General features: G+C 51.3%; 1 protein-coding gene and 1 long non-coding RNA gene across 4 annotated transcripts in view; one reads left to right on the top strand and one right to left on the bottom strand.

Moving 5' to 3' along the window:
* TNFRSF11A (TNF receptor superfamily member 11a) overlaps window positions 1-12,083 on the bottom strand; it is a 57,290-nt gene extending 45,207 nt beyond the window's left edge. For all 3 annotated transcript variants that reach the window (XM_082641544.1, XM_082641545.1, XM_082641546.1), the window contains exon 1: window positions 11,999-12,083. In XM_082641544.1, the coding sequence (XP_082497670.1) occupies window positions 11,999-12,073 (75 nt within the window). In that variant the 5' untranslated portion in view covers window positions 12,074-12,083. The remainder of the gene's footprint in view (window positions 1-11,998) is intronic.
* LOC309815074 lies at window positions 7,367-12,873 on the top strand. The gene is made up of 3 exons (XR_014295796.1): window positions 7,367-7,434; window positions 9,410-9,506; window positions 12,472-12,873. It is a non-coding gene; the product is annotated as an uncharacterized lncRNA (long non-coding RNA).
* The last annotated feature ends 1,074 nt before the right edge of the window (window positions 12,874-13,947 follow it).

The following is a 13,947-nucleotide window of genomic DNA, read 5'->3' as shown; positions in this document are numbered from 1 at the left end:
TTAATTGCAAGTTTCTTTGTCTTCCGGGGAGATAAAGGGTGAGAAAAGTCTGCAGCCTGAGCTACCTGAAATGAAGGTACAAGAAAGGTTAGTTTCCCAAACACAGTAATTAGGATGGGTTTGCCTTGTCCTCACACTCTCACCCCACAGGCTCCAGTGAATGCCCCTTTATTCTCCCAGTGCGAAAGGATTTTTTTTTTTTTTTTTACCATTCTTGAAATTTTTTTTTAACTTTTATTCATTTGAGATGAGAACTGCTTTCTCTCCTCTCCTGTAGTAAGCGCTAATGGCCCCTGTGCTTCCAAGCCTGTGCTGGTCTGCTGGACGCCAAGGACCCTCGCAGCCTCTGCCTCCATACTGGGGGTGGACCAAGCTAATAAGGTGGTTAGCCCCAAAGTGGCCGGGGCAGCGACTAGACTTCCCCCCACCCGCCTCTTAAAAGTGCACAGAATCACCTGGAAATCTCATTAAAATGCGATTCTCATTGGGTAGGTGTGGGGTGGGGCCTCACCCTGCACTTCTAACAAGCTCTCAGGTGATGCTCATACTGCTGGTTGTTGAGTGGCAAGGTCAGAGATCGTTCAAGGCCAAGATGAAGTCCAGCGCCTCGGCAAGGCTCCCCGGGCCGCACGTGTGCTCCGTCTCACCCCAGCCCCTCCTCCTACCGTCTCCTCGGCAGCCCTGCCCTGGATCCTAGGCCTAAACCACACCGCATTCCCCGGCCTCCACCCGCTCCATGTCGTCCAGCCAACCCGTGTCATCCCACTCAACCCTGGAGCCTGAGTCAACCAGTCCGACACATGACCTCGCCCACACTGGCCACTTTGGTTTAACCTCAGACCTGGACTGGTTAGCCCCTTGTGCTAGATGGTCTCACATTCACCAGGACTGTCTCCTGTCCCAATCCCTTTGATGCTCTACGGTTGTTTTGGTTGTTTTTCGTGTGCCTGCTCCTCCTGGTAGACTGAAAGCTCGCAACTAGGCCCTCAGCACACCGCCCCCTCCCCTCCAGTCGCCTGTCCCCAGCATTTTTCAACAGACGGCCCTACACCACTTTCAGGGTCACCCCCCGCTCAGGATCCTCAGTTAACTCGCCGGCATCCCAAGCCCCCTAACCTGGTTTGGCGTCCCCCGTGCCTGCCGACCACCCACACGCCACTCTACTAACCGTGCCTGCTCCTGTGCCAACCCGGCCCCCATGCTTTGCTCGGCTCTCCCCGCCTCCATCACCAATCCAAACGCCAGCCCCCACTCCTGGCTCGGCACGTCCCACCTCTCCTGGGGAGCCCTGCCCGGGGACTCTGACCCTTGAGACCCTCCACCCTTCCTGTATCCCACCATGTATCTCATGTATCCCACATCTCACACGCTCCGATGTCCTCACAGGGCCACATGCAAGGACTTCAACTAGATTCGAAGTTCCCGGAAGGACTAAGCCGGTGCTGGCGACTGAGCAGGTGCCCACAGGATGCTGGACCTGGGGGGAGAGGCAGCGGGGGGACCCTCCCCGTCGAGGTGGCTGGGGCACCAGACACCACTGCCCTGGCCTCCGGAATAATCACTGCCATGCTCGGCACCCTTCATCTATCTTGCTTTTCAAAGCTTTACACCCCACACCTAGTGCTATCCCTGGACTTGTTTGAACTCGTCCCTCTTCTTCCTTTTTTTTTTTTTTTTTTAACACAGTTGAGCTTCATCTTCTCTGGTCTCAGCCACAAGTGACCTACATATTTTTTAAAAACAAACCATAATTCAAAAAGAGTCATGTACCACAATGTTCACTGCAGCTCTATTTACAATAGCCAGGACGTGGAAGCCACCTAAGTGTCCATCGACAGATGAATGGATAAAGAAGATGTGGCACATATATACAATGGAATATTACTCAGCCATAAAAAGAAACGAAATTGAGTTATTTCTAGTGAGGTGGATGGACCTAGAGTCTGTCATACAGAGTGAAGTAAGTTAGAAAGAGAAAAAACAAATACCGTATGCTAACATATATATATGGAATCTAAAAAAAATGGTTCTGAAGAACCTAGGGGCAGGACAGGAATAAAGACGCAGACATACAGAATGAACTTGAGGACATGGGGAGGGGGAAGGGTAAACTGGGATGAAGTGAGAGAGTGGCATGGACATATATACACTATCAAATGTAAAATAGCTAGCTAGTGGGAAGCAGCTGCATAGCACAGGGAGATCAGCTCGGTGCTTTGTGACCACCTAGAGGGGTGGGATAGGGAGGGTGGGAGGGAGACGCAAGAGGGAGGGGATATGGGGATATATGTACACATATAGCTGATGCACTTTGTTATAAAGCAGAAACTAACACAACATTGTAAAGCAATTATACTCCAATAAAGAATTTAAAAAATATAGAAAACGAACTCAACCGCTCAAAATTATTCGGTACCTTTAAGCGCTGCACTGTGCCAGGTATGGGAATCTGACTCTCCTCCACTGCGTGTTCACAGAGCAGTGCCTCTCAATCCTTACCGTGAAAAAGAATCAACGGGAAACCTTTTTAAAATGCAGATTTTCTAACAAGCTCCCAGGCGATGCTGACACTGCTGGTCTTTGAGTAGCAAGGTCAGAGGTTACAATTAAAGACCCAGAGCCAGAACTTTCTCAGATTCCCAAACGCCGTACAGTTGTCTCCATTTACGTAATGAACATTGAGAACAACCTCGCCCACCGCTGGAGACAGACACCATTTATCTCGAGGAGGCCTCATGCAACACCTACTGCGTGCCAGGCACCATGCTTGAGGCTTTGCCTTCCGCATATTTCTGCTTCCTCACAAAGAGACAAGGCAGCCCATTCAGACAGTTAGTGATAAGCCGACTGGCACAGTGCCAGACAGAGCAAATGCTCGAATTCTAGGTAAATTAATGAATCATTTTTCCTGAAGGACTGTTGTGATCTTATAACTTCCCTTTACAGAAAACTATGATGGTTTCCTACTAGCTCTGAATCAAATTCACACTCCCAAGCGTGGACTTGGAAAGGTTGCACCAACTGGGGACAAAATTAGAGACACCCTGGGGGAAAGGGGTTGCAAAATCAAGATCAGAAATCTCTTCCTGGGCTCAAATTGTCTTTTCTAATAGGGATAGAACACAGGTCCGCCTAATCAACACACAACACAGCTGCTCCAGCCTCTTATGCTGTCCCTCGTGCTGGGAACAGAATGCCTCTCACACTGGATGAAGCCCCTTTCACCAGGCCACCTGCCGGTCACACCTGCATTCCCTTGCCCGTGAGGACTACTCCATGCAGTTAAGATGACTGGTTGTGGGCTTCCCTGGTGGCGCGGTGGTTAAGAATCCGCCTGCCAATGCAGGGGACACAGGTTCGAGCCCTGGTCCGGGAAAATCCCACATGCCGCGGAGCAACTAAGCCCGCACGCCACAACTACTGAGACTGCGCTCTAGAGCCTGTGAGCCACAACTACTGAAGCCTGTGCACCTAGAGCCCGTGCTCTGCAACAAGAGAAGCCACCGCAATGAGAAGACCGTGCACCACAACGAAGAGTAGCCCCCGCTCGCTGCAACTAAAGAAAGCCCACGTGGCAACGAAGACCCAATGCAGCGCCCCCCCAAAATGCCCTCCTTCTAGAACTTGCAATCTCTTTAAAAAAAAAAAAAAAGACTGGTTGTGCATTCTAGTGCTTTGGTTATTTGTAATTTTACACCTAAGTAGGACCTCAACGGCCTGGTCACAGGGATCCCAACTGGGACACAGAAAACCTAAGCCCATCAGAAGGGGCACTTTCCCCCCACCCCACCCTGTCCAGGACAGAGCCTGGCAGGTGGCAGAAGTGCGATAAACATGGCCCATGAACTGTCTTGACAAACACAGGAGCAGGGCTATAGTCAGTGGTACAGCACAGTTTATTTCTGGTGGGCGTGTGTGTGGCATAGAGGAGTCAGAGATGCCTTTGCTTCAGGAAGTGGCAGAGATGATTCAAAATGTCACATGTCTTTTCCTCCTGAGTCAGGGACCAACTGGTACATGGACCCTATGCTGAGAATGCTCAGGGTGCCTGTTTAAACTCAGCCTTAAAGTCATAGTGTTCTTCCTTCTGCTCAATGACAGTTAACAACAGAAAGCCCTCAATGAATGTACCTCCTTGAGCCGAGCCCCACGAATGCCAACTGGTTATGCTGTTTCCCAAAACGCTAAAAGAGCTTGCTCCTGCCCAACCCCCCAACCATGTCCTGGATGTTTCTTTCTCTGCTGCTTACCTGTCGTATAGGCGACTGAATAAGCAGTTTCCCTGAGGGGTTAATGCCATGCCACTGGGGCGGACACCTGGGAGGGGTTCCAGCTCTGCCACTTATGAGCTGTGCAAACTGCACCTCTCTGTGCCTCACTTTTCTCATCTTCCTGCCAAAGTGGAGGGAGGATTAGAGAAAATCTATGTAAAGCACCTAGCACATGCCTGGCACACAGGACGGATTCAGCAAGAGGCAGGTGCTTCTAGTACATTAACCATATATATTAACTTACAGCTGAGCTCAAAATCTTTTTATGCAATCCCACGCCTACAGCAACGGTTCTCAAACTCGAGTGTGCGTCAGAATCCCCTGCAGAGGTGGTTAAGCGGTGTCTGATATAGTGGGCCTGGGGTGGGGCCCGAGAACATGCATTTCTAACACGTTCCCAGCTGCGGACGCTGGGTCCACGGCCCCCCCTCCACAGGGCAGAGTCCCAGCACCCTCCTGAGGTTTGTTCGTGACTAACCAGCACCCCTCCCGTCCCCAGCTGGCCTTGGCCTTTCTGGGCTCTGGCCAGCTCTGGGCCCCGGACAACCGGACAGGACTTGAGTTTCTCCCGTTCGGCGCTGCTTGTCCCACCTCTGACCCTTCCCCGGCTCACTCCGCCCTCAGACTCATTTCTGTCCCTCCAGGCCCAGACAAGTGCCACCTGCCCAGCTCTCCATGGCAACCCTGTGCGCTCTGCGCTCCTGCAGCGTCTTGCTCTTGGCAGCTTTAGACCTACTTCACTGCAAGGACTGAAGACGGGGCTGTCTTATTTTCCCTACTAGGTGGGGAACTCTCCAGGGCACAGGCTGGGGGGTAAGTCTGACGTTTTCCAGAGTGTCTTATGGAAGTGCAAAACCAGGGTCCAGAGAATTGAAAGGAAAAAAGGCTGACAGAGAGGTTGAAGGAAGTAGCATGAATAACCCGAGCAAGGGGAAGTCGTGGGCTGACAATCTTCGAGAGAAACACAAAAATAAAGAAGACGTTGGCCAACTGATCTTTACCCCCATGAAAGAACAAATTTGAGGAAACGGAGTCAAATTGTGACACAGTATTAGATTCTGCTATAGGGAAGTTCCTGCCCCTGGGAATTGTTAAATAATGCACTGGAATAGCAAGGGTGGGTGTGAATAATCTCTACTAGGCTTGAAAAATGGAACAGATTCTCAATTACCATGAACGTTTCAGACATGATCCTGTTTTTCTACCTTGGGTACAAAATTGAGAACCCTCGACAGATTTTTTTTCAACTGGATATGAATTTGGCGGCTCTTTGTGCTACTTAAGGATACACTTCTAAGTTAGTTGCTACGTATGTTCCAAGAAGGAACAAATATTTTTAAAAACTCAGAACCTTAGAAAAGTGGCTCATTTCCCACTCTGGGGGTGGGTAAGGAGAACCCAGGATTTGTGCGATAGCACACATCCACTCTCCCTGCTTGCCAGGTTTAACCATCACATTCACAAAAAGTTAAGAGTTTTTCTTCCTCATTTTTAATGGAAAGTCTTCAAATTTCTGGTAGCTGGAGGAAGTGGCTCTTGTACTCTCAACACTGCACAGGAAATGTAATGAGTTATTATTACTCCGATGAACCGAAAGGGTAGTTTTTGCAGTCGGTTCTTCCTACCACTTGGAAACCTGGCAGCTCTCCGACTTTGCTTGTGCCAGACGGGCCTCTGTGTCACCTGCTAGCCTAGGACTTTTTGCAGTGGGGAGCAGAAGCGGGGGTGGGAAGAGAGGAAGGGAAACACTCAGCTGAGGCACTAATAGCCACCAGGAAAAGGTGTCTCATGCAAGCAAAAAGTTTTTGCTGAGCTGTGGGTCCAAGGTAAACACTGCTTCTGCTGGGGGTTAGGTGACCTATCTGAGGCCAGCGTGGGAAGACCATGGCGTAGGCCACACCAGCTCTGATGCTGGACTCTTTGGGGGTCACTGAGTGCTTATCTCTTTAGTCCTGAGTTTTAAAACTCTGCCTACATCCTGAACCTCTGATTCAAAGACACCTTTAGGTCAGGAAATGGCTCTGAATTCCAGAGCACACAAATTTCCTGCAGAGCCAATGCCTTGGGGCTCTTAGCTTGTTTTTTTTACCCCAGTGGGGTCTAAGGACCTTTGCCTCTCAGTAAAATAATCCAAAGCAAATGCGATTCCATATCCTAAACTGCCACCTTCTTTATTGTTTGGGGAAAAAACAATCCTTCTTTACTTGAACCTGAACCTGCTTTGATTCTGATTTGGACTAAGAAGTTTCCTTAATAAACTGTGAAAAAATACAATCAAACGGTCAGCTGTTCTGACATCTACCACATTTTTTTTTTTTTAATAATAGGTCCAACCACATCCTTTGCCCCGTATCTTCGGCGCCCAGCACAGCCTGCTGGCTCTGAAATCGCTCCTTTCTCTTGCCACCCTCCTGACCCGATTCAAGCCTCTACCAGCTCTTCCCCAAAGCAGGGGCTGTGGCCTCCTCACCACGCCCTGGGCCCCCTCCTCCCCGCAGCGCCATGGCACCCTTCCCCATGACCTCCGCATCTGATCAAGTCCCTCCCCAGCTCACAATACACGGAGATAAAATCTAAACTGTTTTCCTTGCACATAAGGCCCTTGAGTGCTGGCTCCGCCTCCGCTCCCCGCCTGCCCTTGGAGCCCAGGAACACTGTCCTCTTCAGAGTCGCCTGAAAACGCTGCACTCGGTCTGGCCTCCCCACCGTTCCCACCACCAGGCAGAGCACAAACCATTCTTGATCCCCTAGACCACATGCTGCCCCCTTGCCCCTCTTTCTGTGCTTTGGACACACACAACCGCACGGTAAGGAAAAGGGGGTATTTTCCGCCGACACTTCCAGGCCGGTTAAAGCGCTCTTGTCCTGGGCGCCCACCACACTCTGAAAGCACTCTTGATGGCACAAGTGTCCCACTGCATTCTGTCTGCACGCATCTAGGCCGGGGCTTCCCGGAGACGAGGGCTATGCCCCTGCTCTCCGTCTCCCTAGCCTGCTGCAGGGCGGCCCACCTGGAGGAGGCGCTCGCTTTGTTGAGCTAAACGAGCACATCTAACCCAAACGCAGTCCTCTTTCTCACTGTTGAGCGCCGTGCCCTGGACGTGGCAGCCCAAAGAAATCTCAGGCTGGAGGGCGCCGGTGGCGCACAGGACAAAGAGAGCAGGTTAGCGCACGTGCACGCAGACGCGCTGAGACTGCTGCCGGGGCTGCCGGGCGATGAGCGGGGCCAGCAGCCGCTGCCCACGGGAGGGAGGGCAGGGCGCCGGGGAGCGCGCCCGCCGGGCTCGCGGGCAGGACGCAGCCTGACGGCGCCTCTCGGAACCAGGGCAGAGGAACCCGCTGGGCTCCGCGTGACCACGCCCGCCGCCCACTCAGTGTTAAACCTCAAAAGCGCACTGAGAACTTCAGACCCACCCGCTCTTCTGTTGTGCTGAAGTCCACTGTCTCACTCGTGGTTTCTTCAGGCTCGGGGCTTGGGTTTGGGGGGTAGAAAGGAGGAGTTGAGTTTAATCTGTGTTCCTAGCAGTGGGTCCTACAGGAAGCTCCCACGTGGCAGCCAGAGGGAAACACGAAGATTAGGTGCCCAACTTCCTACAAACCAGGTGGAGAATTTACAGGCACTTGCAGGGAGAATCACCTGGCACGCGAATCCCACCCACGCCGGCTCTGGGGGCCGGGAGGTGGGGTCAGGTATGCTTCCCTTGGGGGCTGGGGGGCGGCCGCTGCAGGCAGACAGCTGCCAGGCCACAGCTGTCCTGGCGGCCACCTGGCCCGAGGGTAGATGCCCTGGGGCATCACTTGTAGAGAGGGCAGCTGTCAGGGCGGGATGCAGATCCACGTCCACAGCGAGTCCCGCCCAGACAGCATCCTCTGGACACACCATGTGGAAAAAAACACCACTGTCTTTTTCCATGCGCTTCAAAGATAGGAAAATAGCATGGGGGGAATTTTAATACTGATCTGGCAGAGAAAGTTCACGTGGCACCTTCTTCAAACAACACTCTGCAAAGGAGGCCCTGGTTTGGAACTCCCCTTTTCATGGCCTCATAAAACACTGATTTATTGACGTTCAAAGACATACCTTTATTGTTTCAGTTTTCCTGGCATATGAATTTCTGGTAGATAACTGAAAAAGCAAGCTCATATTTCCTTATCAACACGGAGAATATGTTCATAATACAGATGTGCCATTTTGGGGGGAAGTGGTGGGAAGGAAATAACAGGGAAGGCATTTGAAATATTTATCAACAACGTGAACGAAAAGGACACTGATCCCCAAGTCTGTGATTCTCCAAACAAAGTAGTGACTTATGGCCAAGTCTTCCCACTAGGATGGGCTGGCAGGGCAGGAAGACAGCCAGGGCCGGGGCGGGCACCTACCTACCCTACAGTCCCAGTCCCACCCAGGGGATTTCCTCTGCAGGGTCTCCCCACAGGCCTTCCAGGGCTCTGTGGCTTATCTGTTTCTGATTAGTCTACATTACCACCTCAACAAGGGCCATACAAGTGTTATCTCAAAAACTATAAATGTTTAATGTCCTGTCTGTCGTGGGGTCTCTTGAATTAAGCTAGCTTTACAGATAGCTTTGTGCTATCTATAAAGTCATAAAAATATGTGGGTTTTCTCTTTTTGGCAAGATTCCTTCAGGCCTAAACCACTGACGCCACCCACTCAGATAGAAAGCTTTCTTCCCCACAACAGCCTCTTGGGAACATTCCCTCTCTGACCCTTGATTTCCTACCCATCCTCCGAAGACCGCTTCAGAAGCCCCCTCCTCCAAAAGTCCGCCCTGATCCCTCCAACTATACTCCCTCCTTCCCTCCACCACCCTCTGCGCTTCTCGTAACATAGGCTGCGTTATTATTATCACAGCTTCACCTGTCTCGTCCTCTCGACTGGACTGTGGCCTGTGAAGACCCAGCTATGTCTTCGCCTTGTTTCTCACCAGCACAAGGTTTTACATCCCAAATATGTTTGCTGGCCTGGGTACGAGTGAATCTGCCCTTAGGTCTTGGATACCTAGGGATAAACATGGCTGTGTGATCAATGACCTCATTGAAAACAGCCTGCTCCTAGAGTTCCTTGGAATAAACAGCAGAACTATCAACATAAAAATTTTAAATGTTTTTTTCTGTAGGCAAATACTCTTACGTCTGAAGTCAGATTCCCTCACACAGGCGCAGAGAGATATAAGCACAGAGATGTTTTAAAAGGCAAAACTTACAGCCCCCCAGGTAAGTTTAAATCGATTTAATATAATGTAAATGAAACTAAATACAATACTTGCAGATAAAGCACTTTCCAGAAGCTGTTTTTGCCAAAACCAATACCTCCTCCATCCTCCACACTCAGCAGTTCTTTAAGCCTTGCCCTTTGTGTGATAACTAATCGCCAGTGTAATTCCTTTCTTTGACCTAATAGATCAGGTTGGCCAAAGAAGCAGTAATTGAACAGAGTGCTTGTAACCACAGTATCTTTGGAGGATAATACTACAACATTACATCTAGCTCCACCTTTCAGAATTAATGGATTTCCACTGGGGAGACTGGGCACAAACTTATATCATTTGATTAGAGCCATCGCAATATCATTTGATTGTTTCCTGTTTAGGTATGATTTAAAAATGCACATAATATAAGTAGCCAAAAGGGAAAGGGGGGAAGATAGCCCTTGCTGAAAGATAGCTCTGAGAAATAAATGTTTTGATAGCAAATGAGTTCATGTTAGAACGTACTGCATTTTACACATATATGTACATATGTAGTTTTTGCAATAACACCGTGAGATGCTTTTTTTTTTTTTTTTTGCGCGGTACACGGGCCTCTCACTGTTGTGGCCTCTCCCATTGCGGAGCACAGGCTCCGGACGTGCAGGCTCAGCGGCCATGGCTCACGGGCCCAGCCTCTCTGCAGCATGTGGGATCTGCCCGGACCGGGGCACGAACCCGTGTCCCCTGCATCGGCAGGCGGACTCTCAACCCCTGCGCCACCAGGGAAGCCCCGAGATGCTTTTTTTTAAAACTGTGTAGTGAGCAGGTTTTTCTCAGGTGGCTAGCTGTTCACTGGAGCCCTAGTCCTGTGGTTCAAATAAGGCAGCACCCTGTCCAACCTGTTGAACACTTAATTATGCAACACCTGAAGTGTTTAAAATGAAAAATTCCAGCAGGCTTTTCCGCCTTCTTTGCCCTCAACCATTCCTAGAGACTCATACAAGTAGAAACGAAATAGACTGAATCTTCCTGAGAACTGTCTGCTCCAGCCTTATAGCACGTTCCTGTTATTTCTGTCAAGGCTCTAATCACAGGCTGGCTTCCCCCTCTCTCCTCACTCCAAACACAGTTCTCCAAGTGCCGTTCCCCTTGTCTTCTTGGGGTTTCGAGCTGTTCCCCCGAAAGCTGTTAACAACAGCCTAAACCAATCTTTACAGAGAAGGGAAATCTGAAACTGCTGAAACCCAGAAAACCACCAACATTTACCCTTTCCTCTGAGGGACTTCCAAGTATACAAGGCTTTCAATGGTATTTGTGGTGCTGGGCTTCCTACACTACAGCTCTCCTCCGGGGAGGGCAGAAAACCAGTAACTGGTTTTATTTATTTGGCAACTGTACCGAGTGATCTTGTAAAGAAATCTCTTCTGAGAGGACTTGGGGTGCGGAGAACAACACGACGTAGGAAGATGCTCTTGTTCTGGCACCCCCAGACCTCTTCACGCCTTTTATCAGCCCCGTGGGCCGCCAGGGGAGCCCCGGGTGCCTCCTGGGTTGGGAGCCCCAGCAGGGCCTGGCCCCAGTGAGAGTAACCACTGCCCGCTGTGCCCGCCGGCCCGTCCCAGTCCCATCCCTGCTGAGCGCATGGAGGACAGGGCTGTTTCTGGCTCCCCTACTGGCTTGAAGCACCCCAGGTACCTTGGTTTCTCCGACTGTGAACACTATTTTGTCCTAACATCATCAGAGGGGTTCTGAGAACAAGTGACTCTATGTCATTCTGGGCCAGAACCTGAGCCGGTGGACCTTAAACTGTAGGGAGGAGTCGGAGGGGAGAAGGGAGACATAAAAAAGAGGGGAGCATAAGAAAGAAATCTGATGTCAGCCTTTCTGAAGAAACTACCAAATCCTGTTTCACCACACGCCCGGGAGGCGAGCATCGCTCTAGTCTTCAGACTACCAGCGAAGCTGAGGTGGGGAGAGCGTGTGAAGCCCAGTTAGAGGGCAGGACCGAGGGCTCCGGCGGGTTCAAAATGGCCCGAAAGGAGAAATCATATGTGGGATGGTTACTTAACGTGGGCACTGTCCGCGGCTCCGAATTTTTCCCTCGCTGCTTCTTCTGCTCGCGGGGGAAGGGTCTGTGTCCACGCCGCTGCCTCCGCAGCAGCTACACTGCAGGAGCACCTCGCAGACGCTCCAGAAATGTTTAGAGAATAAACGGCACCACTAAAGCCTGCCACTAAATGGGACTTTTGGAAGTGCCCGTGTCCGGGTGCTGGGGTCCCGCAACTCCCCGTTCTGCACCCCAGTTCCCCTCCACTCGCCCATTCCCTCCTTCCACCGTCCAACCCGCAGCCCCCCAGCTCTCCGCCCTCTCCGCCCCCAAATCCTCAGCTCCTGCGGCTCCGTCCAGGTCTCGGGACGTCTGGTAGCCGCCGCGCCGCGTCCTTCCCCAGCTCCCGCGAAGGCGTCGGGCGCGGGACCCGGCGCGCGGGGAGCGGGAGCCGGGGCAGCCCCCCTTACCTGCAGCCGGCCGAGCAGCGCGCAGAGCGCAAGCAGCGCGGGCAGCGGGCGGCGCCGCCGGGCGCGAGGGGCCATGGCGCGGAGGGGCGGGCTGGGCGGCCCGTTCTGCGGCCTCTGCTGCCCAGGCGGCGCGGCAACCCAGGGCCTCGGGTTCGGTCCTCTCCGCCGTCTCCGGGCCCCGCCCCGCCCCGCCCCCCGCCCCGCCCCCTCCCCGCCCCGCCGCCGCCCGGCCCCGCCCCGCGCCGGGCACCTGTTCCCGCCCGCCCGCCCGCCAGGTGGTGCCCGAACGAGGCGGGCGGTGTCCGCTTCCCGCGCCTTGGTGGCGGGGGGTGGGGGAGGGTGCCTGGAGGTGGGGGTCGCGGGGGCGACCTCGGGTGCTCTCCGCGCCCGCCGCCCGCGTCCTCTGCCGCACTGTGCGCCCCTGTACGCAGGTTTGCCTGCGACCTGCCTTCGGGTGTCTTTCACGGTCACAGACGCGGCCGGCCTGCATCCCCGGACTGTCGGAGCCGGACTCCCGGGGAAGGAAGACAGCCCGACGGCCTGGCCCCCGCCTCGCGCCCGCGCTCAGGCTTCCCCGCGGGGCCTCCCAAAGCAGGTGCACCTCGACCAAGAGTCAACGAGGAGAGGGTCTCCATCGGCGATTCCTTAGGGCTCAGTGAAAGGATCAACCCAATATAGCATCGAGCACGCTTCATCATATCCCTCGTTCAGTCTTACGGCCAGAAGCCACTTCCTCTTGCCTCCTCCAAGCTGTCAGCCGCCACGCTGTCTCCGCACCCCCGCCTCCTGTGCTTAGGAATACGTCTGCTCTCACCTGCCCTGTGGATGCTGGATGCACACGTACACCCAAGCCTTTGCACAGATAACTTTTTTGAGTGAAAACACTGGTCCTCAGGTCAATAGAATGTATTGTTTTTTGTTCCAGAACCATCAACTTGTCTTAACTTTTAGCCCAGCAAGTGGTGTGAATATTCCATGTGCACTTGGAAAAACTGTATTTCACTGTGGCTGGTGAAATGTTTTATAAATGTCAATTAGGTTAAATTGGTTGAAATACCCATATTGATTTTCTGTCTACGTGTGAGAAAACTGGAAATTTCCAACAAAAACTGTGGATTTGTCTATTTTTCTTGATCTGTCAGTTTTCTTATTTCATGTTTTTGAAGCTCTGATTAGAGGCATAAACATTTGGGATTACTATGTCTTTTTGATGAATTGATCCTCTTATCATTATTACATGTCCTCCTTGATCGGTGGTTAAATTTTGGCTTCTGAAACCTTTGATACTGTATAGCCCTTCACCTTTCTTATGAATAGCATTTACATGGTATATTTAATTCTGTCATTTTACTTATCTATGTCTATTTAAAGTGACAGCATGTAATTGGGTCTTGCTTTTTCAATTTATCCAGTTTGACAATCTCTGTGTCTTGATTGGAGTGTTTAGGCCATTCACATTTAATGTGATTATAGATATGGTGAAGTTTAAGTCTTCCTATTTGTCTTCTGTTTGTTCCATCTTTGCTCCTTTTTTTCCTCTTTTCTTACCTTCTTTTGGATGATTTGAGTATTTTTAGGATTCTGTTTTTTCTCCATTGTTAGCTTATTTTATATACCTCTTGTTTTGTTCTTTTTAGTTCTGGGTTTACAATCTGTATCTATGACATCACAGTCTACCTTCAGATAAAATTCTGCCACTTCAGGTATATTGTAAGAACCTTGGAGTGACATACTTCCATTTCCCCCTCCCACCTTTGTGCTATTGTAATCGTGCTAGTTGCTTTACTTTGTAACTCCCTACTGTGCAGCTTGATTGGTACACTGCCCAGTTACTTTTGTGCTTTTTGGAAACCAGTCTGGTAGTGTTGATTTAAAAAAAAATAAAAGTGCAAATATCCTTTGACAAAGCAATTCCATATCGTAGTAAAGGAAACAAGTTACAGAGTAAT

The sequence above is a fragment of the Mesoplodon mirus genome, assembly GCF_964341445.2.
Source record: "Mesoplodon mirus genome assembly, chromosome: 13".
Lineage (NCBI taxonomy): Eukaryota > Metazoa > Chordata > Mammalia > Artiodactyla > Ziphiidae > Mesoplodon > Mesoplodon mirus.
The sequence above is the reverse complement of the archived record's forward strand: the minus strand, read 5'-3'. Positions and strand labels throughout refer to the sequence as shown.